At 51.0% G+C, this 23,691-nt stretch overlaps 1 protein-coding gene across 4 annotated transcripts in view; it reads right to left on the bottom strand.

The window, feature by feature from the left end:
• GALNT18 (polypeptide N-acetylgalactosaminyltransferase 18) overlaps positions 1 to 23,691 on the bottom strand; it is a 547,599-nt gene that overhangs the window by 149,812 nt on the left and 374,096 nt on the right. For all 4 annotated transcript variants that reach the window (XM_079929173.1, XM_079929176.1, XM_079929174.1 and 1 more), the window contains exon 6: positions 20,918 to 21,084. In XM_079929173.1, coding sequence (XP_079785299.1) covers positions 20,918 to 21,084 — 167 coding nt within the window. The remainder of the gene's footprint in view (positions 1 to 20,917; positions 21,085 to 23,691) is intronic.

Below are 23,691 nucleotides of genomic sequence, written 5' to 3'. Positions count from 1 at the left end.
TCTCTGTGTTCCAGGGGCTGACCGGCGGGGAGATCAGAGGGAAGGGGGTTATTCCCCCAGTATCTCCCTGTGGGGTACCCTCTTGGGCCTGCATTGGGAGGGACCACTGCTGTTTCCAGCCCCAAGGTCTTGCACTGTCCCTTGTGGCTTCCCTACCCCCTGCTCACATTGTGTAAATAATCTCTGTTATTAACTCTCCTCAGATTCTCCAATGTGAGAGTGCCGCCTGCTTCCTGCCAGGACCCTGCAGTCAGGGGACCGTGGATCTGTTCCTGCAGTCAACGGACAGAGGTCCATATGGAAAACAGGAGGATGGAGAAGGGAGTTCAGAAATGAACATTCGAAAGTCCTAACTCACGTTTTTACCTTCATTATACGCAAATGATAAAGACTGCAGATGAAAGAAAGAAAACGTCAGTGGGATTTTTACATACCTTAAATGAATAATCACTGCACTGTATAATTAATTTCCATTTACCAACATTTGTTCACTAAAACTTTTCCCAGATTTCTCTCCCCTGCAGTTTTCAATGACACACATGAAAGTTTGTTTGGCTTTGTTGCAGAGAATATGCACACAGAGTGGCATTTTCCCCTGTGCCTGGAGCTCGATCACTATCTGTCTAATTTTATGGCTCAGAGCTGGTGGCTCCGGCCTCCTGTTATTACCAACGCTCCAGAAATGCAGCAGCACTTGAGGTTTTAGTTGAAAAGGCCTGAGCAACCCTTATTTAACCCAGGCTGCTGGCCACACTGAAATGCTATCTCTCAAGCCCTTCTCCATGTACACAGGGTTTACGCAGGTGGCACCCTCCATGACAGCTTCCTGCCAAGGTGCGGCGTGTTAGGAGTGGCAGGGCGCTCTAGCTGGCTGGCTGCTCCTCCCAGGAAGAGCCTGAGTGTGATTAAGGGCCTGGACATGTTTTTTTTTTTTTTTTTTTGGCCTCAGTTTCCTTCATCTCTCCCCAAGGTCATGTCGCCAAAACCTCTTCACCCTCTCTGCCTTCTGCCTTATCTCCCTCTTCCTTGTCCCAACTTCCAGTTTCCTTTTTTTTCTCCCCTTTTTCTGATATCTACCCACAGGGAGTGACTTGAATATACAAGAAGTGAAATTCTCACAACAGAGGGAAAGGCTTGTAGAAATAAACCCTCACTTAGTCGAATTTCACCGAAGACATGTTTTTGTGTTTTCTTTTAGTCCCCATTGAGTCTAATACAGCTCTGGGCTCACAAAGGGAACTCACTTCACTCTATAGATCAATTAGACACTGATCCAGAGGGCGAACAACCATCTTGGTTGGTCAGAAGGATCCGGTTTAGCATGGAAAGTCCCAGGCACCCTGGGAGGGTTGGTCACCCTTCTCTAGCAGACCTCGTGCCCACCCGGCCTGGTACGGCTGCCACAGCTCACACATCTGGAAGTCTTAGACGAGGTTCTCTAAAAGCAGAGTCTGAGATGGGGATCCTTGAGTAGGTGCCAGCTCTGTTCCCCTAAGGGGGTGAGGGAACTAGTTTAGGGCAGGGGAAGAAGCTGGGCAAAGACCTGCATTCAGCGGCAGGCCAGGCTCAGTCTGCTCTCAGGGAGCGCTGCAGCGTGATGGCATCTCGGAGTTATCCCCCCGTGAGGGGAGGGGTGGGTTTTTAGACACCCGTATCAATCAGGCACTAGTTCTGGGCCATCCCCGGAGGATGGGCATAATCTCCTAGGTACTTCTGGGTGAGGCAGCTCTCAACAGAGAAGGCAGTTTCCAGGAGAAGGGTGCAGGCTCTGAGCTGCCAGCTGCCAACGCTCATAGCATCTGGGGGATAGGTAGACTGGCCGGTAAAGGGGATCTGGGTGGGGCGCCAGTAGCATCCACGACACCAACCACAGCTTCAGCCCGGCCTCTGGGGTGCCGAGGGAGCACCCTCAATGCCTGGTGCCAGTTCAGCTGCAGCTTCCTCCCCGCTTCCCCCAAGCATGCACAGACCTTACAAGGGTGGTTCTGCCTCAGTGTTCTGGTTTGTACTCTTGGAACTGACCTGACCCTTCTTGGCTAGGGCCTGACCCCTGCTAGAATTTGCCAAAGTTTTTCCCAGAAACTGCACCCGATCCTTTTTCTTCCAGACCCGGCTGGGACTGTGCTTCAAAACTGCTGAAGGTGGGGATCTCGGGTTAGTCTATATAACCCCAAGTCACAGCTTCCTGCAGGTGCTCTGTCCATCAGAGGGACCCACTAGACACAGACACAAAATGAAAGGGAGACCAGGTCTCGAGGCACTGTGGACTCTGCCTATGGGCAGCAGGTCCACCTCAGAGGGCAGGAGATGGTCTAACGCTGGTCTTGCTTGTCCTGGGTGATGGCTTCAACCTGCTGCAGAGGTCCCAGCATGCCTTGCAGCTTGGTGAGTTAGGATTGGGACAGAATCAATATCACAAGCTTTTAGAAATGCAGTTTTTAAAAGTATCAAAACATATGCATCATGGCCCTTGTGGCAGATGCTGTGGATGCCCCACCCGTATCCTTAGAGACTCATCCTTTTCAAGTGCTCCTCTGACCCTCACATCTAAGTGCCAGAATGTTTACCCCAGGGATTTACTCAAAGCCGCAGACGACTGCTCTGCCCCAGCACACGGAGGGCTGAAGAGCTATAAACTAACAGCCCCTGAGAGTAGCCCTGAACCAACGACTAAAGGCAGCTGGCTTACAAATACCCCAGCTCCCTCACCTCTCAGGGTTGATCGCTCTCAGGCCTGTGCTTTACACAATTTCCCGGAGTTTCCCCGGAGGTTTAAACTCCACCGCCCACAGTGCTGCTTGACTTGATAACATACTCTTAGTAGCTTCCCTTCCCTTTCTTAACTCCTCACCCTACTGGTATATCTTGAACTTCCTCAATAAACTACTTCATATTGAATCCGTGTCTCAGGGTCTGATCCTGGGGGAACAGCCCCTCCAAGGCAAAGCTGGGGAAGTCGGGGCCAAACCTGCCACACGTGACGTAGGCCCTCTGTAGGTTGCTGCTACATCCCTGAGCCCGGTGGTCAGATCCCTGTGGGACCTCTTTCCACACCAGCCCCTCCTGCACCGAGCAGCCCTGAAGAAGGAAGCAGCAGCCCAGCCAAACATCCTTCTAGAGCTGCGGATGCCCCATTAGGATTCAGAGGCGTGCCCCATTAGGATTCAGAGGCGTTCCCCACTTTCTCTCGAGGCCATTGATCCTGGGAGGTGATTTTAATCAGGGATTTGATCATCTTACAGACGATTCCTTGTTCACTCCTCCCGGGCTCCCTCAGGTCTCTTAACAACATTAGACTGCAGTATTAGGTTTACGTAATTTGGTACTTAATGCGCCTTACTACTAGCCCAGAACAACTGAAGTCACTTGTGAAATGTCAGCTTCACACCAGAGCCACCCCTTCCCAGGATGTCTCACTCTGGGTGTGTGGCTGCGCCCAGGGCTTGGCATGGGAGCAGGGGGGTCCAGGAAGGAAGACTGCTCCAGTGGCCTGAGCCCTGGGTCTTTGAAGCCTTGCTGTGTAGACCCGGGTATTCTGCCACTCTTCAAGGAAGTGAGCATGGAGCTGGTCTGCCACCAGGCCAGGTCAGCTGGTCCTGGCCTCCTGGATCCGGGATATTGGCCCTGCTCAGCAGTGCCTCTCCGTCCAAATGACTACCTAAGATCTTCCCTCAGATGTCTCAAAGGCATCTCACATTCAGCACAGCCAAACCTTAACCCTTGGTCTTTCTCCCCAAACCTGTTCTTCTCCCCTCTCCTGCCCTCCCATCTCAGTAAGTGGCACCATCATTCACCCCATCACTCAAGCCAGAAACCTGAACTTCATCTTTGGTCCTCTCCTCTCCTTCACTCCCTACACCCAATCACCAGCAAATCCAAATATTGGGTTGGCCAAAATGTTTGTTTGGTTTTTTCCATAAGATCTTATGGAAAAAACCAAGCAAACATTTTGGCCAACTCCATATATCTCAAATCCATCCTCTCCTCACTCTCTCCAGTCACCGTAGTCCAAATCATCATTATTTCTGGTCTGAAGTATTCCACAGCCTCCCAAATGATGTCCCTGCTTCCATTCGTACCTATATCCAAACACTTCACCACAGACTAGCCAGAGAGATCTTCCAAAAATATTAGTCAGGTCATACCTCTCCCCCAGTTAAAACTCACCAGTGTTGCCCATGGCACTGAGGGCAACAGTCTACAAGGTCTTATGTGACCAGGCCCCTGACTAATCCTTCAACATCATCTCAAGCCATCCTCCCCATTCCTCAGCACCCTCCAGCCACATCTGCCTCCTTCTGACTCTGAGAATGTCAGGCTATCTCCCACCTCAGGGTCTTTGCATGTGCTGTTCCCTGTGCCTGGAACACTTTCCATGGCTCTTCACGTGGCTGACTCCTTCTCATCCTTTTATGCTCAGCTCAGAGGGGTCATCTCTAATCATCTAACCTGAACCATGTCCCCCTCCTACACTGATTTACTTCATAACATCCTGTTTACGTACTTCATGGCATTTATATGCTCTGTAATCATTTCATTTGCTTCTTGTCTATCTCCCACCGCAGACTGTGAGCTCCATGAGGGGAGAAATCAAGCCAGTCTCACGTTCCCTGCGGTCAGCACACTGGCCGGCACATTGTAGGTGGCTGTGTTAGTCTTCTGTCGCTACATAATGAAACACCACAAAATAGAAGCTTAAAACAACACAAATTTATGATCTCACAGTTTCTGTGGGTCATAAGTTCATGTGTGGTGTGGCTGGATTCTCTGCTCAGGGTTTCACTGGTTTGAAATCAAGGTGTTGGCCAGCACTGTAGTGTTCATCTGGGCCTCAGGGTCCTCCTCCAGCCTTACTGGTTGTTGTCACAATTCATTTCCCTGTGGTTGTAGGACTGAAGTCCCTGTCCTGCTAGCTGCCAGCCAGGGCCACTCTCAGCAATGAGAAGCCACCTGCAGTTCCCCCCAACATGGCCCCCACAGGCAGTGCACAGGACAGATGTTCGCTTTCTTTCAGGCCTCCAGAGGGCATCTCTGTGACTCCCCTTTCTGCAACCAGCCACAGGGAGCTCTGCTTTTAAAGAGCTCACATAATTAGGTCAGGCCCACCAAACTGGTTGGGGACCTTAATTACATCAGCAAAATTCCTTCACAGCAGTACCCAGATGAGTGTTTGACTGAATAACTAGAAGAAGTGAGTGCACACCAGGGGCCAGGAGTCTTGGGGCTCCATCTTGGAACTCTGCCTACACAGTGATCAATACTATTCGCTGAATAAAAAAAAAAATGAATCTCCTTCTGGCCACCTGTTTGTATAAGCAGTTGGTCCAAGCCCATGTGGATCCACCTCTAGGTACAAGGCAGGCAGTTAAAAGAAAAAAAAAAAGCCTAGTGGGCAACACGGGAAAAGAGAAGAGGGACACATGGAACTTGGAGCTGAGAAATGTGGGCTCAAGCCCCAGTCCTGCCACCATCTTGCAGTGAGAACTTTGGTGATTCACTATGTCCTCTGACCCTCAATTCCTTCATCTCTAAAATGGGCATAAAATACCTATGCCATAAAATGGAAAAGATTAATTCTATCCATCCATCCATCCATCCACCTTCCACTCAGCCACCTGTGCATCCACCCACCACCCATTCATCAATTCATCTACACAACAGCCCCACCTCTCTCTCTTCTCTCCCGCCCCCCTTTCCCTCCCTCCCTCCCTCCCTCCCCCATGGGTGTACCTGGCATAATATAGGAGCCCAATAACTGGGAAGTGAGAGGATGGGATTGATTTTTCCTGCCCTGCAGAATTCAGGAATTCAGGGAGCAGCAACCTCACCTACTGCTGGCCTGATGTATCGTATGTAGGAATGTGGACCATGTAGGTAGAGAGGACGGCAACTGGGCACCTAAGATCATGGGAACTCACTCCACAAAGATTAAACAACAACCGTGAATGTTCTTTTCAGAGAAAATGCAATCACTTCAGGCAATGCCTCAGCCTCATGTCTGAGCAGCCCGGGTCGGGAACACTCAGCAAAAAATCTTGTTTTCTTTGATTCTCTGCATTAGTTCTCATGTTTAAGCCAAATGAAATTTGACAACACAGACAAGCTTGCAGACATACTTGGTCCACAGGACTTAGCCCGAAACCTCTTTCAAAGCAGGGACAGTGTTCCTTTCTTCAGCATCTAAGCACCTTAGGGCAGATGTGGGATGCGATAGCTCCACTGGGCGGCCTGACGTTAATCCACCCTGCGATGCTGGCATTTTCTGTCGCATCTGTGAGTGTCAGCTAGTGACAAGTTAATTCCTTCCCATTGTCTGGGTAGAGAACTCCCTCTGGACCTCCTGATCTCATCCACAGGACCCTTCGATTAATCTCCTCTGAGACCCACGTCAGGACACTCTGCCCAGGCAGGAAGCTTGCCTTCACCATTAACCCTGCTGGACATACTCTTTTTAATCTCCATTTGGTTCAGAACCCATGGAAATGCTGACCCCTGATCTAATTTCTAATTCATTTCTGTCGCTCTTCAAATTCACTGGGTCAGGAAGAGTTTAAAGATTTGGGTTTGTAAAGTTCCAATTCACACTTATTTCCCCAGATGAGAGAAACATGAGGTGTGTAGGGTTTTTTCCTGGGTCTTATTCAGCTTTGAAATGCCGTGGTTATTCACTCCCAGATGGCAACCACAAGAGCATCAAGCACGGGACCACAAACACACTCCAAGACAGTCCCTCAGGGCTGCAGGTCACCGGCAGTGAAAGAAAGGGAGGTGATGCAGTGGAAGAGAACTAGGCAAGCCGGTCAGTGCTCATGAGCCGTGGTACATCCACATCACAGCTATCGACACCCAAGCTGGCCCACGGGAAGGCCTGAGCTCCTGCCTCCCTCCCCAGTTCCCTCCCCCACTTCCTGCCCCTGAGAGAGTCCTGCTCAGACTGACACACTCCCCAAAGTGACTGTCACCCTGTCTGTCTCCTCTGCAGCCTTGTCAGCTTCCCAGGTGCTGGTCACTCCCCTCTCTCACTACTGGCCTGGCCCAGGGTACCTGATACAAGTTGCTTCCAAGATCTCAAGATGCAAGGATGTCACCAAGAATGGCATCTGAGTCCACAATCTAGGAACAAAATCTACACCTTGACTGCAATGACTATGTGCTTTTCCAAAAGGATCCATCAGCCCAAAAGGGGCCTCCCCGAATCAATGAAACTAAACCGTGTGGCCTGTGCATTGTGAATGTCTCAACTTGTGCCCACAGTGAAGGGAAGCTGCACGGAGCCCGTCCGGACTGGTGGCTTTCTGAGATGTGGGAACCAGCAAGCACAAGAGGGAGAGAGCGTGAGATGGAGAAGTTTTCACCAAGGATGTCTGAGATAAACAGCATCTCCAGAGAAGTTTCTATTTTGCACACTGGGAGTCCATCTGATAGAGGCTGCAGACAGGCAGACCATGACCATATCTGGCCTGCTCATGTGGCTTATTCAGCCCACCAAACATAAAAGTGTGATTTCCAACTTGAGAAAGGTCAGCAGGTCTTGCAGGCTAGGAATAGGCTGGAGCCAGCATTGGCTGCCCGTCTGGGATGAACCTGGGCTCATTCTCCTGTTCACCGCAGTCCCCACCAGTCCTCATTGCCTCACCTCTGCCATTCACGTTATCTGTCTAGCCCTGGTAGGTAACTGAGTTTAGACCCCTGAATATAGTGACAAGGTTAAGTGCCCAGGCTCTACAGTCAGATCCAACTTGGGTTCAAACGTTGGTTCTGCCTTTCTCAGCTGTGTGACCTGTAGCTTTTCCAAGTCTCAGTGCTCTCATCTGTGAAATGAACATGATAATAATAATACCTACCTCATACAGTTGTTCTTAGGGTTAAGCAAAGCAACACATCAAAGATGCTTAGAAACAAATGGTAGCTCTTGTTAGTATTTGCCTAGGCTAAGAATCTACCAGCCTGGGGGTGGGGTGTATATATGCAGGGGGAAGAAATTTATTCTGATGATAGAAATCCTAAATAGCTCTGTGCTTAGCCCCATGTTGTCCAAGGAAGGGGGATGCTGCCTTCCCTATGGCTTTGCAAACTCTCTACCCCCATCTCTCTGTCTCCATTTTCATTCAGTCATCAGAGTCACTGATGTGTCATCAGAGTCCTGGTGGGGCACAAGTCACTGGGTGAAGCCTTGTGGGAAAGAGAGAAGAAGGAATCAAAGAAGAAGCCTCTATTCAGGGCTAAATAACTGCTGAGTCTCAGTTTCCTCATCTATAAAATGGGGAGAAATATTGGAAAAATTAAAGAAGACAGTGTGTACAAATGCCTAGCACAGTGCCTGGAACGCAACAGGTGACCAATACATGATCATGCTGACACCTTCCCTAAAATCCAACTAGAAAGACACAAAAACAGAGGCAGCTTCTTTTCTCCACCCTCATATCTATATCCCAATCCCATTCAATCCCCAAGGCCCAGCTCAAAAGCCAGCTCTTCCAGGAAGCCCTCCCAGAATGACTAAGACCTCTCCCTGGGTTTCCCCAGCACTGTGGCTGGTGGCACTTATCTTTTTACATTGTGTGTAATGGCTATTTGTCTATAGTTTATCAGCCGCGCTAGGCTGCGAGCTCTCTGAGAGCAGAAACTGTTTCTCCGTCCTTGGATCGTTGGTGCTGAGTGTGATGTCTCACACTCTGTGAACATGTGTTGGATGAACGAGTGAGTACGGTTAGCAAAGCACTGGGGCAGGGTCGCTCTGGCTCTGCCGTTAATCAGATGTGTGACGTTGGGAAACTCATTTAACCTCTCTGGATCTCAGTTTTCCCTCCAGGAAAATGAGGAGCTTGGACTACATTTTAGGGCTACGTTTACATTACAGCCTGCTTCAAGCTGCCCACTGCCCCATAAGGGAAGCTTATCTAGGTGTGAGGGACCTGCAAAGTGAATCAGGGCACCCACTCCCAATAGTAGGTCAGGTGCTCAGAGGAGACGCACCTAAGCCAGGGGAAGCCCCTGGAAGTTGCAGTACAGGGGCCAGGGAGGAACAAACCAACGGAGCCACATACACTGGTACCCAGGCGATGCCCTCCTTGGTTAGATGAAAATCAAGCCCCCACTCCAGCAGTACAGGCGGGGTCAAGAGGCAACCTTGGGCTGCCTGGTAAAAACCAGCCTTCCAGTAGCGGCTGCTCGACATAGCTTTCTTGCTCACTGATTTGACATCCCCCTGGTCTCTTTCTGTTCAAGAGCCTCTTTCCCTAAAATTCTACTTACATCTTGAGCTCCTGAGATACGGGCTTTTAAAAACAACTAGAATTGAGGCATCTCATTTTTGCATCTGTGACAAAGGAGAGCCATAGAGTCTGTCCACTGCCTGCCGTTGTCCTCGGTCTAAATCTTATCTGAGGCAGGATCCACATCTGGTTCACCACTGCCTCCCCTGGGCCAAGCTTAGAACCTGGTGCTTGGTTTGTTGAATGAATGCATGTGAATGACTTCAGGAGCAGAAGAGGCATAAGCCCCTGTGGGCCTGAGCAAACAAGCAAGGCAGTCTCTAAAAAAACAAAAAAATGGAGTGGTTGCCCAATTTATAGTCCCTGGGAGTAGATTAGGGCCCTGAGAGTAGATTAGGGCCCTGGGAGTAGATTAGGGCCCTGGCAATTAAAAACAAACAACCCCGCCCCCTCCTCCACTGCAGTGGGTCCACACCTGCTCTAGAACTCTCAGGCCCCAGTCAATTATACTGGCTTCCCCCACCCCCCAACGTTATCTCCAGCACAACCTCCCACGGCAACATCCAACCAGGGGAGTGCTAGTCTCCCATGAGCTCTGGAGGCTAATTTGCAGGACAGATCTGGGCAGCAGGCAGCTGGAGTGGTTGCAGGTGCCAACTCTTGTCCACACGCCCCTCTTCTTGCTGAGCACGCAGGCCCTGTGGCTGCTGGAGGACACCTGGGTCGCTGTGTGGTTTGGGGTAGCCGTTCAGGAAATCAGTCCCACCAGAAGGCATCCCATACTCCAAAGATTTGATATCAGTAGGAATTATATGATTGGCTGCGTTTTGAGCACTTTTCAGTATTGGGGAAGCAGAGGGGGATGTCAGCTGACAGCACTGCCCGGCGGTCAGCTCTGCTTCCACCGTCAGGACCAGTTCATCTTTCCAAGCTGCTGAGCAAGATAGGCTGAGGGCCAAGGGTGGACAAGGAGACCTCTCCTGCTGGCTGCACTGGGGCGGGGCCGGTATGTCCCCCAGCTGCTGCCAGCAAGGCCCCTGACCCGAGGGCAGGAGGCACCTCTCCTGGTTCCTCCCGCGCTGCTTAAGGCTCCAGCTCCGGGAATTTCCCCCCAACAGATGGTCCCACAGCCGACCAGAGGAAGAGGGCCTTTTGGTATTTGGTTCCCGCTGGCTTTGTTAACCAATTACTGGTCACCTTGGCTGGTCTGTAAAGCAAAATGGTCCAAAGTTCCCTTGCTGCAGACGACTTCCAGGGGGCTCATGAGCTCCGGAGAAGGCAGGCCCTTTGCCATCCTGGGGTTGTTCTCTGTTGGCAGGCAAGTATGTTGAGGAGATCCTGGTTCCCGAAGTCAGTTTCCTTTACCGGTAAAGGCGCACAAAAGGGTGATGAACCACCCACACCTTTGCCAGACTCAGGCAGGCTCGGTTGTGTGGCGTGCCGGGACCTCAACAGAGTGGCTGGTGAGGACAGAGAGGAGACTGGCATCACACAGGTTAGAGCTGGAGAAACTGATTGTGCTCTGGGGCAGGCCCGCAAAGAGGCAGTGTCCCCAAGGGGCCGGGCACACCTAGGCATCACTGACTAAGGATGCTCTTTTCACGGGGAGGAGCCTATCAGTGGGAGGTCCCAGCCCCCAGATGCAGGAAGGCAGATGGGTCAAACCAGGGGAGCAGGACAGCAGCCTGGTAGTACAGGGAGCAGGGTCCAGCCTCTCAAGGAACAGGGTTAGCCAGGACTAGATGCGGAGCCAGGGGCCTAAGAGTGTCAGAGCAAGGCTCCGTCCCAGCAGGGAACGGCTGCCTCTTCAGCTGGGTGCCCTGGTGAAGGGCGTAACCTGCAGAACCATGTGGGGTTTGTTCAGAAACTGACATGATGGAATCTGTCAGAGATACTCATCTGATTCCCTTCTCCCTGCACAGTCACTGGGCAAAGCAGGCTCAGCCCTAGGGTCAGGGCTTGAGTGGGCAGGGAGAGGTGGGCAGTTGCTGCCCAGAGCAGCCAGGAGCTCGAGTCATGCAAGCCAGGTCCTCGGGAGAGTGCTGCCGGACAACATGCGACGACACGAATCTGCGACCACGGCGAGAGTACCTCTCAGGGCGGTGATGAACAAAGAATCTGTCAGTGAGAGGCAGCCCCAGGCAGTACGGAGCAAAAGTGACAGCCTCCAGGGCTCCTGCAGCGTTCAGGACCGGCTGCCTCTGTCTCAAGGTTGCTGGGTACCCTCTCCCGGGCGTGTGGGTGGGCCCCGGAAGTCACACTGGTCAAAGGCACAGGGGTGGGTGGTGATAAGAAGCCTTCTGCCGAGCAGGCTGACAGCCCACGTGCCCGGCTGTATAAACACCTTTAAGCTGCCTGAGTCTTAGTGGTAATTAGATTAGCTATATGGGGTTCTTTTAAGCTCCATAAAGCACAATACTGTCAGACCATTCTTTTCCTCTGCTTTTCTTATTTTTGCAATTATTCCAGCTGCATGCAAAGCTGTTGGTATTTTTACAGCCTGGAATGAGTATCTCTTGTGTAGGACAGCATCTTTGAAACATTAAACAATGATTAGGCAGGCTCTGGGCCAAGGGACGATGGGGGCTTTGCAAGGAGTGGAGGGGGACCCAGCAGCTGGTGGCAAGCAAGCTGGGAGCTCGGATTCTATTTCGTCACTACACTGTGATTTTCTCACCAACAATTAAAAATAACAATGATTCACAGTTGTGTGGTTACTTGTCATTCAGCAGGATTGTGAAGGTGCTCCAGGTAGTGGTGGAAGGGGCTGAACCACAGTTAGTGAGGACTTGCACACCACGGCTCACACAAGCACACACAAGCCCAGTGTTATGGACTGAATGTGTGTGCCCCCAAATTCATACATTCAAGTCCTAATCCCCAAGATGATGGTATTTGAATGTGGGGCCTTTGGAAGGTAACTAGGTTTAGATGAGGTCATGGGGGTGGAGCCCCCATGATGGGATTAGTGCCCTTGTAAAAAGAGGAGGAGACACTGGAGCTCACTCTCTCTCCACACCCAGGCACCAAGGAAAGGCCATGTGAGGACACAGAGAGAAGGCAGCTGTCTATGAGCCAGGAAGCAGTCTCTCATCAGACACCGAATTTGCTAGCACCTTGATCTTGGACTTCCCAGCCCCCAGAACGTGAGAAGTAAACCTCTATTGTTTAAGCTACCTAGTCAGTGGTATTTTGTTACAGTAGCCTGAATGGACTAAGACACCAGGTGCATACATGCTTGTTCACGGGGCTTACACATGCTCACACACATAAGTGCACACTCACAGGTTCATATATCTACTCAGCCACGTGTTCACATGCACACACGTGTGCACACACACAAGCATAGCAACTTCCCCCTATTTCAAAGGAAATAGGAAGCTGTCCCCCTCTCACAAGGTGACCTAAAGCATGGTTGCCAATTGTACGATTTCCACTCAACTCCGTGCCTAGGAGCCTCTGTGCAATGCATCCCTCCTTCTTACGAAGCCCCGGGCAGAGCTCCAGCTGAGGAGACAGCCACATTCTTCTCTTCAGTGACTTCTCTGTCCCTTCCTTCTCTGGGCCTGCTACCCAACATCTCTCTCTGAGGAGTGCACAGAGGTAAGAGAATGAGGACAAAATTCAAGGAAATCTTTTGGAGTCAGAGACCCACGGTGCACCAGAGGCAGCCTTGTTTAATAGTCAAGGGTGTAGGCTCTGAAGCCAGACAGCCTAGGTTCAAATCCCACCTCTGTGTTTGGACAAGTTCCTTTCTCCTCTGTGCCTGTTTCCTTGTTATATAAGATGACATTAATCATGGTTCTTACCGTTGGCACAGAGAGCCGATTAATTTATATAAAGTACTTAGAATAATCTCTGGCACATACGTGATCCAGCCGGCGGGGGAGCAGTGCAGAGTGACTCAAGACTTCTTCTGATCCTGAGCAACTCTGAAGCTTGGAGCTGGGCAAAGGGGCTGGAGGTGTGGGACGAGTGTCATCCCCAGAAGACAGCTAAGCAGGGTGAATGTCCCAGAGTCACCACGAGCAAACCTGAGAGGCCTGGCTGCAGGCTGCCACGTGGACATACGGTGCAGACAATAGGAAGACTGGCCACTGTACCAAGCAGGGGCACAGCATGGAGTGGAGAGGGGCGAGCCTTGGCGGGAGTCAGGAGACCTGAGGTCCCATCCTGGCTCTGTTGCTTACAGACTGCGGGGCACCGGCAAGTCTCTGCCTGATGTGGGTGCTCAGCCCCCCCCACCGGAGAGCCACCTGGGGCTTGCCTGGCAGTCTGCCTCCTGACACCGTGTTGGCAGAGGGACAGCTCCGTTTGGCCTTCTCTCAAGGCCTGCTTACTTCTAAGCCTCCTCCTGCCAAAAGACACGGAAAGCTTTGAGCAAACGTGGCCAGTGAGAAGGCTGGATCCCTGGGGGAAGGATATCCCCTGCCCAGGAGAGAGACGGTTCAATCCCAGCTTGAAGCGTGCAAGGCACTGGGAACTGGCCACTCTCTTGTTGGAAGGCAACAGAAGAGGACAAGCATCACGCTGGTGTAGGCTGGGCAAGTGACTGCCAGCCAAGCGCTGATCAAAATCTCCAGGGAAGGAGATGCTTAAAAGAATATTTGATATCACCATTGCTTTGATGTGCTTCTGGTCACCAAATTCAGGTTCATTTTTGAAATTTCAAGTAGCGTGAAAGAAGAGTGCATGATTTTTTTTTTTTTTTTTTTGCGGTACGCGGGCCTCTCACTGTTGCGGCCTCTCCCGTTGCGGAGCACAGGCTCCAGACGCGCAGTCTCAGCGGCCATGGCTCACGGGCCCAGCCGCTCCGCGGCATGTGGGATCTTCCCGGACCGGGGCACGAACCCGTGTCCCCTGCATCGGCAGGCGGACTCTCAACCACTGCGCCACCAGGGAAGCCCAAGTGCATGACTTTTTTAAGGTTATCAAAAGAGGACGTGAGTTAAGAAAGGAAACAGAGGAACTGAATACAGCAAAGCAAGTGGGGGTGGCTGGATCGTGGGATGGGGTGACTCTGGGACAGCTAGTGAGGGAGCCTGAAAGGGCTCATGTTCATTGAGCACCTGCTCTGGGCCAGATACTGGAATACCTGAGTCATATGAGAGTATTCACAATGTGGGTGGAGTTGGTGAGGCAAGTGTTTAGCTGTGAGCTAAAGTACGTGGTACAAAGTATGTGGCCATTAAAAACCCGTTGAGGGAATGAATGAATGAATGAATAAGTAAATGAATGCCAAGAATCAAAGACAGAGATGACTCTGTCAGCTGCAAATCCTGGTGCTTCCCTCCCTCTGGAGGTCCATAAAGGTTGAATCTCTCAGTCCCAGCTAAAGACACTGGCCCACCGGGATTCTCCAAAAAGCAAGGTAATTAAAACCAGGAGGCTCTGAGCCGTGGCCCCACCATTGCCTCGAGATAACGAAGAGGAGCCAGGGAGGGGAGACTTTGTCTCCGAGTGGCAGGGCGGGCAGCCTGGCTGCCACTGTCAGGAAGAGGCTGGGTAACATAGCAGGGAGGAGGCTCAGGTCGGTCATCTGACTCCATGCATAGGACCTGAGTTCAGGCCACGTTGGGGTAACCCTAAGAGAAGCTCCCCTTCTGCTCTGCATTCCTTCCCCTTTCATGCCATCTCCCTGGGATACAGCAGAGAGGTCCCAAGGGCCCCGCCCCAGGAAGAAACACTCCACCCAGCAGTGCCTGCTGCCGAGGCCAGCCCTGAGGGCGCCTAAGTGCCTGCTGCCCCGCACTCCTCAGCTGCAGCACGCTGGACAATGGGGGACAACAATTAGAACTGTGATTCCCAGAGAATGTCCCGTTGCACCAGAATGCTCTGGGAAGCTTATTAAAATGCTGATTCCAAGCCTTGTCCCAGACCTGCAGAATCAACATGAATACTTTCACTGAGTCAATATTTGTTGAACAACTACAAGAACCAGGCACTATTCTAGGTGCTGGAGATACAGCAATGAACAAAACAAATGTCCCTGTCTTCATGGAACTTACACACTGGTAGAGGGAAAACGTACAAATAAATAAGGGAGAGTAACCAAGTGAGTACAGCATATCAGAAGGCGACAGATGCTGTTGAGGAAAAGAAGCATGGAAGGGATGAAGAGTGATGGGGTCAGGGCTGCCGTTTTAACAAGGTGCCATTTGCAACATTTGAACAAAGGCCTGAAGAGGCAAAGGAACAGATATCAGAGGGTAAGAGCATTCCAAGAGGCGGGGGGGGGGGGGGGGGGGGGAAGCAAGTGCAAATGTCCTGAGGCAAGAACGTACCTGGTATGACTCTCCTTATTTTTAATCAAGATCAAACATGAGAGTTTGAGACCACTTTAGCAGAGTGACAGCATCCTACACAGGCGCCAGCCCCTGAAAGAGTGTAGCTTGTTTAGGAAATTGCTAAGGAGGCAAAGGACCGAGACTCAGAGTCCTACACAGGACCAACTGCAGAGCCTTCAGTCCTTGGCTTCTGAGGCGGAGATAAAGGTCTCGAGCAGCTTGGATGAAGAAAGCTGTGATTAACTGCCCCTTTTTTTTTTTTTTTAACTGCCCCTTTTTTATGTTTGTGAAAACACAGGCCTGACCCCAAAGCAAACGTGCCCGCAGTCGGGGGGATTTGGGGAACACGAGGCACCAGCACACGCAGAACCTGTGACAGCCGCCTGGAAGACAGCCGGCTTCATTTAGAGTTTTAAACACCAGAGTCCCTTCCATCATGCGTTATCTCATTCAAGCCTCCACACAATCCCAGAGGTAAGAATTATACATCCCAATTCTATAGATAAGGAAAATAGGGTTCACAGAGGTTAAGAACACACATCTGGCAAGAAGCTAGAAAGAGCTGGAACTGAATAGATGGCCTAATGCCAATTCTGCGCTCTTCCCAGCAGAGCGCACTGTTTTAGGGAGGCAAAAAAAGCCAGGGCTGCCTCTAGGGGCTGCCCAGCAGCTATTATTACTATTGTTGTTGTTATTGTTTTTATTTCTCTCATTTTAACGCACCCTTAGGGCACCCTTCCAATGTTGCTGCGTACGGCACGTTCACCACCATTATTACCCCATATCTCTTCAGAGACCGTGGGGCAGGCAGGGCATGGCAAGGCCTGATGTCCCCACAGGGCACTAAAGAAAACCGAAGTGAAAGACCCATGGTCGGGAGGTGGCAGCACTGAGGCCGGAAACCGAGTCCTATTATAATAGTTTCACCCCATTTTGCATTTTTTCGCATGACTCCCTGATGGCAGGGGTGGGTCTGAGCCGTCACTCCCTCCACACCCTTGGCCCAGGCTGGGCACCCTAGGAATGTTTGTCAGCCGAGCTGAGTTGGCCTGACGTGAAATGAATGAAAGTCCTGTGCTGAGCGGGCTGATGCCCCAGAGGGAGCCTGTCAAGGACACGGCCGGAGCCGCCTTCCCGGACAGGCTGGGACCTCAGGCAGCCCTAGGCTAAGGCTAGAGATGCCTCACTTCCTCTAAGAGCTGCAGTCTCATTGTCTCTGCCACCCCACTTGAGAGCTCAGTACAGGCTGGTCTCGGGGATCCCCATTCCTGGTCGCCTCCCCAGCCCATCCACACAAGGGGCCAACCCCCCTTTGCCTCCAACCACCTCCCCACTCCCCCATCTGCTCCTCCCCAGTGGGAGAAAGACCGGCCTTTTCTTCCTTGGTTTCTGTGCCCTGGGTCCCATCCTCTCCTCCCTCCTCAGAAGCCCTGTCCTCACCATGGCCTCAGAGAACTCAGGCACCCCCTCCGCAGACCAATTAAATGACCAGAGCTAAGGCATGACCCTCCTCGCTTTCTTAAAAGCTGTCCAAGCGAACCAGCGTGCAGTCAGAGTCTTGAGAACAACTCACCTTTCAAAAAAGAGAGAACTACAACACAACACAGCACAATACAACAGAACAAAATAGAACCAAATAACAGACCAATCTATAATAGAACGTATCAGAGCGCTTTGCACATTATAAGAATAACTATTGTTTCTTAAAATTTTGTTTCAATTGTGCGTGCCTAGGTGTGAGTGGTGTGTCATCCTGGGTCATGACTGGAGACTGGTTAATTGGTAGAAAACCTCGCTCCAGCTCCTGCCTTAGCTCCCGATTCTCCTTCACAGTCAAAATCCCTGATGGAAACATCTACCTCCCAGCTGCTCTTCATCTTCATCTGGCTTCTGGGGCCCCATCCCCAACCCTGCCCACCAAGGTTTCTGTGATCTGCACCTTCCACATCTAATGGCTTCTTCCCAGACTGCGTGTCCTTCCACCTGTCTGTGGGCTCATTCAAACAGATGACTCGTTCCTGAAATTCTCTTTGTCCGAGGAGTCTGTGTCGTCCTCCAGATTCTCCTGGCTCTTCCCTCTCTGTCTCTCACCAGCTAACCTTCTTCCTCCTAACTCCTAAACACCTTACCTCAGTATCCTCTCAGGCTTCTTCTTTTTTTTTTTGTTCTCCCGTCTTCTCTTTGCTACCCTCTCCTCCCAGCTAATGGCTTCGGCTGCTCTGTGTACAAGACTCCAAATCCACATCCCCATGTTTACTGCTCAAGCTCCGGCTGTGCAGTTGGCCAGCTGTGAGGCAGGCTCCCGGGACTGGAGCTGGGGCTGGGGAGGGGTAATGCTGACAGCACTCAACTCACGGTCACACACTTGACCGGGTCAGGCAGGTGAGGCAAGCTAGGAAGGATTACCATCCCCCTTTACAGAGGAAGAAACTAAAACTCTGAGGGTTGAGGGATGTCTCCCTGGTCACTCATCCACAGTGAGAGGATCCCAGAACCCATGACTTCAGAGTTCAGAGTTCTTTCCCTTCAACCATGCACTGGAACTCAACGTGTGCAAAAGCGATGCTGCATACTATTCAATAAACCAGAGGTTCTCAACCAGAGCTGTGCAACAGAATCATCAAAAATGCTCTCGAAAGGAGAGACGGCCAGATTCCACCTCCAACCTACTGGGTTAGAATCTTCTGGGAAAGGCTTTTGTTTGTTTTAGCTTTATATTTTGAAGTAATTACAGATTCACAGGAAAGTACACAGAAATACACAAGGAGGTCCCATGCACCCTTCATCCAGCCTCTCCCAACATCAGCATCTTACACAACCGTAGTACGATATCAAAACGAGGACACTGACGTTGCCACAACGGAAAAGCTCCTCCAGGTCTCTCCAGCAATACAGGCACCCATTTGGGTGTGTGCGTGTAGTTCTGGGCCATTCTGTCATGTGTAGCCTTGTGTAACCACCAGCACAGTCAAGATGCTGTGCCACCACTGAAATACCTCCCAGAGCTTTGGCTTTGAGAGCCGCCCATCCCTGATGAGGAACACTGCACCCATCCTACTACTCCTCTTGCCCCCCATCCACGGAACGACCATCATCCTCTGAGGCACCCTGGCTTGAGGCTGAATCATCGTTCACCAGCCCTCTTCTGGCCCATCTGACCACAGCCTGTTAGTCAAGAGACCCAGTAGATGCTTCCCTTATGGCATCTCTCAGGCTCACGCCTCGGCCTCAACCCCACCTCCACCACTGCTCCAGAGCCCTTGATTTCTTGCCTGTACTGCTGCAACTGTCATCTCGTCCAGTTCCCTTCTTCAGGACGCCCCTTTCCCCCAACAGTAATAAAAACCGCAGCCAAAGCTCTTCATTGCCCAGCCCTGACTGCATCACTCCTCTTACCAAAAACTTTCATGGTTGTCGCCATTTACAAAATAAAGTCCAAACCGTTTAAATTCAAATATGAAATCCTCTATATCTGGCTCACTTTCCTTACCTAAATTTCTCAAAATCAATCTCAGTTTCCCCCTCCTTCCCACATGAATGAACGATAAAACGGCCTCCTTCAGGCCATGATAAAGTTCTCACCGTGGGGAAGAAATGAAAGGCTTCAAGATTTCCTTCTTCCTGATGCTTCGTTCTTTCTTTTGTGATGTGAGGATGGAGCCTGGGGATGCCTCTTGCTTGGAAGGATGGCTCTTCCATCCCTGGCCTCCTTACAGTGTAAGAGGTGAGGGGGGCCAGCAGGCACGGGTAGAGCAAGGTAGGGTACACGGGCAGCCTAGTCACGCTGTTGTGGTGTTAGCCACTGGGGAACGGCGCTTTCTCCACTCCTTGGACCCAAGCGAGGTGATGGTACGTAGCTGCTCGAGGTCTCCCTCACAATAGACCATCACCTTTAAAACTACACTGCCTATTCGCTGCCACCCTTAGGTGCCTTTTCCTTCCTTCACATCCATGGAACAATGAGAACTAAAGCTCTAATTCATAAGCACTTCCCTTCAGAAAGCTCTAATATCCCCTTCACAGCATTGCCTCTACACTCGCTTCTACATGATAATAAAATGAAAAAGAAAATTTGCTTATTAAGATTAAAAATATTTCAGTTATCTGATATGTTTCAGCTTTAATTGATAACAAAACACTAACTGCTCATCTGAACTTCTCATGACAGCAACGGACTCACTGGGAAATTTACTACCTGACATCAGAGAAAACGTTAAAGATAACACAGGCTCAGTGACTCTGTGATCCTGTGACCCAGCGGTCTATTTTTTAAAGTCATGAATTATCCATAGAACATTCATATTAATGGTCCTATCAAGAGCACTGGCTCCTTTTTTTAAAAATTAATTTATTTATTTAATTTATGTATTTTTGGCTGCGTTGGGTCTTCGTTACTGCTCGCAGGCTTTCTCTAGTTGTGGCGAGCGGGGGCTACTCTTCGTTGCGGTGTGCGGGCTTCTCATTGCGGTGGCTTCTCTTGTTGCAGAGCACGGGCTCTAGGCGCACAGGCTTCAGTAGCTGTGGCTCGTGAGCTCTAGAGCGCAGGCTCAGTAGTTGTGGCGCAGGGGCTTCGCTGTTCCGCGGCACGTGGGATCTTCCCGGACCAGGGCAAGAACCCGTGTCCCCTGCATTGGCAAGCGGATTCTTAACCACTGCGCCACCAGGGAAGCCCAAGAGCATTGGTTCCTAAACTGTCTCAATACATGGTCTCTAATCTTGGAGAATATTATGGGGATGGTATATGTGGGAGGAGTCAGAAGCCATGGAATACGCACCAAGGGAAAGAGGTAGCTGGTAGTAGCCGGAGAAAGCGAGATGTGACGTGAGGGCTTCAACAAGGGCTTGCTGGCCACCTGGGGCTTTGCTCAGGCCAGATGGAATGAGGAACAGGGCGTCCAGAAAAGAGGTTAGACTTTCAACAGCTCTGTTGCTGTCGTTGCATGGTACGTCTTCTACCATCCCCACCATCAACACCACTATGGCCACCACCACCGGCACCATCAACACCTCCACCATCATCACCACCAACACCAATGGACAAGCTTCCAGGCAAAGGCCAAGGCATGCAGCAAAATGAAATGATGCTTCACAGAAAAGAGTCACTGGAAATGTTCACTGTGTACATGGAGGGGATAGACGTCACGGCTATTTATCTTATCGTACTGCACTAGGATGTTGGGGGAGACAGTTGACAGCCAGCGAGGGAAAGCCTGGGGACCAGGCCCCTCTGGAGTGTGGAGAGGGTGCAACTGTGGAGTGAACCTTCCAGAGCGATGACCATCATGAATCTCTCCTCTTTGAGGCGACATCCCAGAGAAGGGAGATCCGTGGAGAGCCTCAAGAAAATGAGAACCCCGAACAGAGGCTGGCGCCTCCGCTCAGATGTCCGCGCAGGGCAGGGAGCCAGGCACTCACCGTTACTGCTGTTGTCATCCACCAGGATGATCTCCTTGAGCAGGTGCGGAGGTGTGCGCTCGATGGCTGAGTGGATGGAGCGCAGCAGCACGGAGAGCGCTTCGTTGACGAAGATGAACACGATGCTCACCTCTGGGAGGCTGCTGGGGAACGAGAGGTTGCGGCACCTGGAAAGAAGAGCAGCCGGGCACTTAGATCTGTCGCTGACTTGGCTGAGGTCCCCCTGGGTGCTGGCCCACCCACGCCTTGGCTCCAGCTTTGCTGGAGGACTCGGGAGTCCAGATTCTTCCCAGGGTCTTTTTCTTGATATACTTAAGATAAGCCCTAAGTGTACAGCAGACAGGCCCTCAACCACTGAAACCGGTTTGCCCCACTACAGAGTCTGAATTTGTCAGTGACTCCCCCAACTGAACAGCTGTACCGTTAGTGCAGGGCCCGGAACCCGGCAGGCAGTCACTGAGTGTTTATTGGAAGAATGACTCCATATTTCTAAATCCAGTAGGATGGGAAATGCAACCAATGAAAGTCTTAGTTTTTCCAAACTGGCAGCCAGTGCCTAAGTGAGGCCAGACCTTAGATGACCTGCCTCAGGAGAAAAATATGTCTCCTTCCAGAGACTCCTACTGCCAGAAGCCACTCTGCCTCATTCCAGAAATCACACTGCCTGGGGCCTCTCCCACCTCTCACTTATCTCAGGGATTCAGCCTCCAGAAAAGGTTGAAGCCAGAGTCAGAGGCTCAACACACTAGAGGACTGGAAGGACACTTCCAACCTCGCTTCACAGATGAAGACACTAAGGCTCGGATAGGCTAGGTCCCCGCCATGTGTCAGCTGTCAAGATGGCATCTCAACTCCGGTCTTCTTACATCTACACCGGGGTTCTTCCTTCAGGGAGAAGTGGTCGGGGAGAGACTGCCTCTAACTGGCCATTGCCTCCCTAGCTCCACTGAAACCCTAAAGCCGTTTGGAGGTCTCTTATCCAAAGCACAGGAGGCAAGATCGTAAAAGTCTGCGCGCCATTCTCCACGGGAGGAGGAACATGCAACCCTAAAATCAGATCCCATCAAGAGGCCAGACCATAACAAGTGCCATGGTTCCCAAGGGCATGTCATTTCCTTCCGTTGCAAACGTTGCCTTTATGGGTAGGAAATCATTGCTGGTCCCTAAATACTGTTTCAGAAGGCACTGAGCTCCCATCTTCAGGATACTTGAATGAAAGGAGAGAGCAGCAACTGTAGCCCTGTCCCAGGTCCTGGGCTCAGAAAAGAGGCTGCCTGCTCCCAGGGACAGGTTTGATCAGGCCACTGATGGTTCCAGGGGTTCAAGGCTGGTGACCATGTTGCATTGCTCCAAAGTGGGAGGTGCAGCCAGGTGAGAACATGCAATAATGAGCATAATAGCACAGGGCTTCTGCTCGTCAGTAATTAAAGTGCTGCAGGATAGGGACGGGTCTGTTCTTCCTTAATGAGGAAGGCTACAGGATAACCAGCACTGAGCAATTTTAGAGAAATCACAGTGGGGTCCCAGCCTGCTTAAGAGCCGGAGATTAATAAACTAAAATCACTGTCTCTATGGTTACCAGAAATTTACAGAAACTTCTCCCATTCTATTTCCAGCTGTCCTTTTCTCTCACCAAAGATAGGTGGGGGAAGGGAAAGAATCAAGCGTTTACCCAAATCTGCTTCATACTTAGAATTTGAGTAAAGCCATCAGGTTAACAGATTGGTGTAGAATTCATACATTGCTGTATTTAATGGAATAGATATTTATTGAGTTTCTTCCATGAGATAGGTACTGCACTGAGGGTACAGCAGGACACGGACAAAGGGCCTGTCCTCATGGAGCTTATGCTTTGATGGGGGAAGCAGGTGAACATGGAAGCAAACAAATGATACAACTTCCTATAAGTGCTGAGATGAAAAGTAACGCGGGGTTGGCGGATAGCGTGATGCCCTGGCAGCTGTTCTAGAAGGAGTGCTTAGGGAAGGGCTCTGTGAGGGGAGAGGTCTGACCAGAAACTCACATGGCACGCCACAGTGAGCTGTGCAAAGTCCCAGTGGGGCGAAGGGAACCGTGCTGTGACTGGAGAGGAGGTGATGGAGGGAACCAGCTCATGGAAGTGCAGCAAAGGGCAGGAGGAGATGAGGAGGTGGAGGGAGGGACTTAAATGAAGGAGCAACTGGAACGACTCCTTAAGCTTAACAGACCCTTTCCAAAAATTTCTTGTTGTTGTGAACAGTATTGTGATAACAGAAATTAAAAGGCTGCTGGTTAACAGTCAAACAATGCTTCTGGCTAGTGCTTATTTATGGTTATCAAGACCAGCAGCTGGCCTTTCCTTAAGCATGGAGACTGACAGAAGTATTAACATGCAACCTACTTGCTAACTGCAGTTTAAAAATAATCCTTTAGGGCTTCCCTGGTGGCGCAGTGGTTGAGAGTCCGCCTGCCGATGCAGGGGACATGGGTTCGTGCCCCGTTCCGGGAAGATCCCACATGCCGCGGAGCGGCTCGTCCCGTGAGCCATGGCCGCTGAGCCTGCGCATCTGGAGCCTGTGCTCCGCAGCGCGAGAGGCCACAACAGTGAGAGGCCCGTGTACCGCAAAAAAAAAAAAATCCTTTATATGGTCAGACTACTAGCACATGACCTTTATTTTTCTTTTATGAAAGTGTCATGAACAGCTCCTAATAAGGTCAATATATCAGTACACTGTCAGTTCACTGTCTGCCCCACTAACTCCACCAGCATGAAGACTGTGACCCTACGTCTGTCC

This window comes from Stenella coeruleoalba (genome assembly GCF_951394435.1).
Source record: "Stenella coeruleoalba genome assembly, chromosome: 8".
Classification (NCBI taxonomy): domain Eukaryota; kingdom Metazoa; phylum Chordata; class Mammalia; order Artiodactyla; family Delphinidae; genus Stenella; species Stenella coeruleoalba.
Note: the sequence above shows the minus strand (reverse complement) of the source record. Positions and strands in the feature narration are given on the sequence as shown.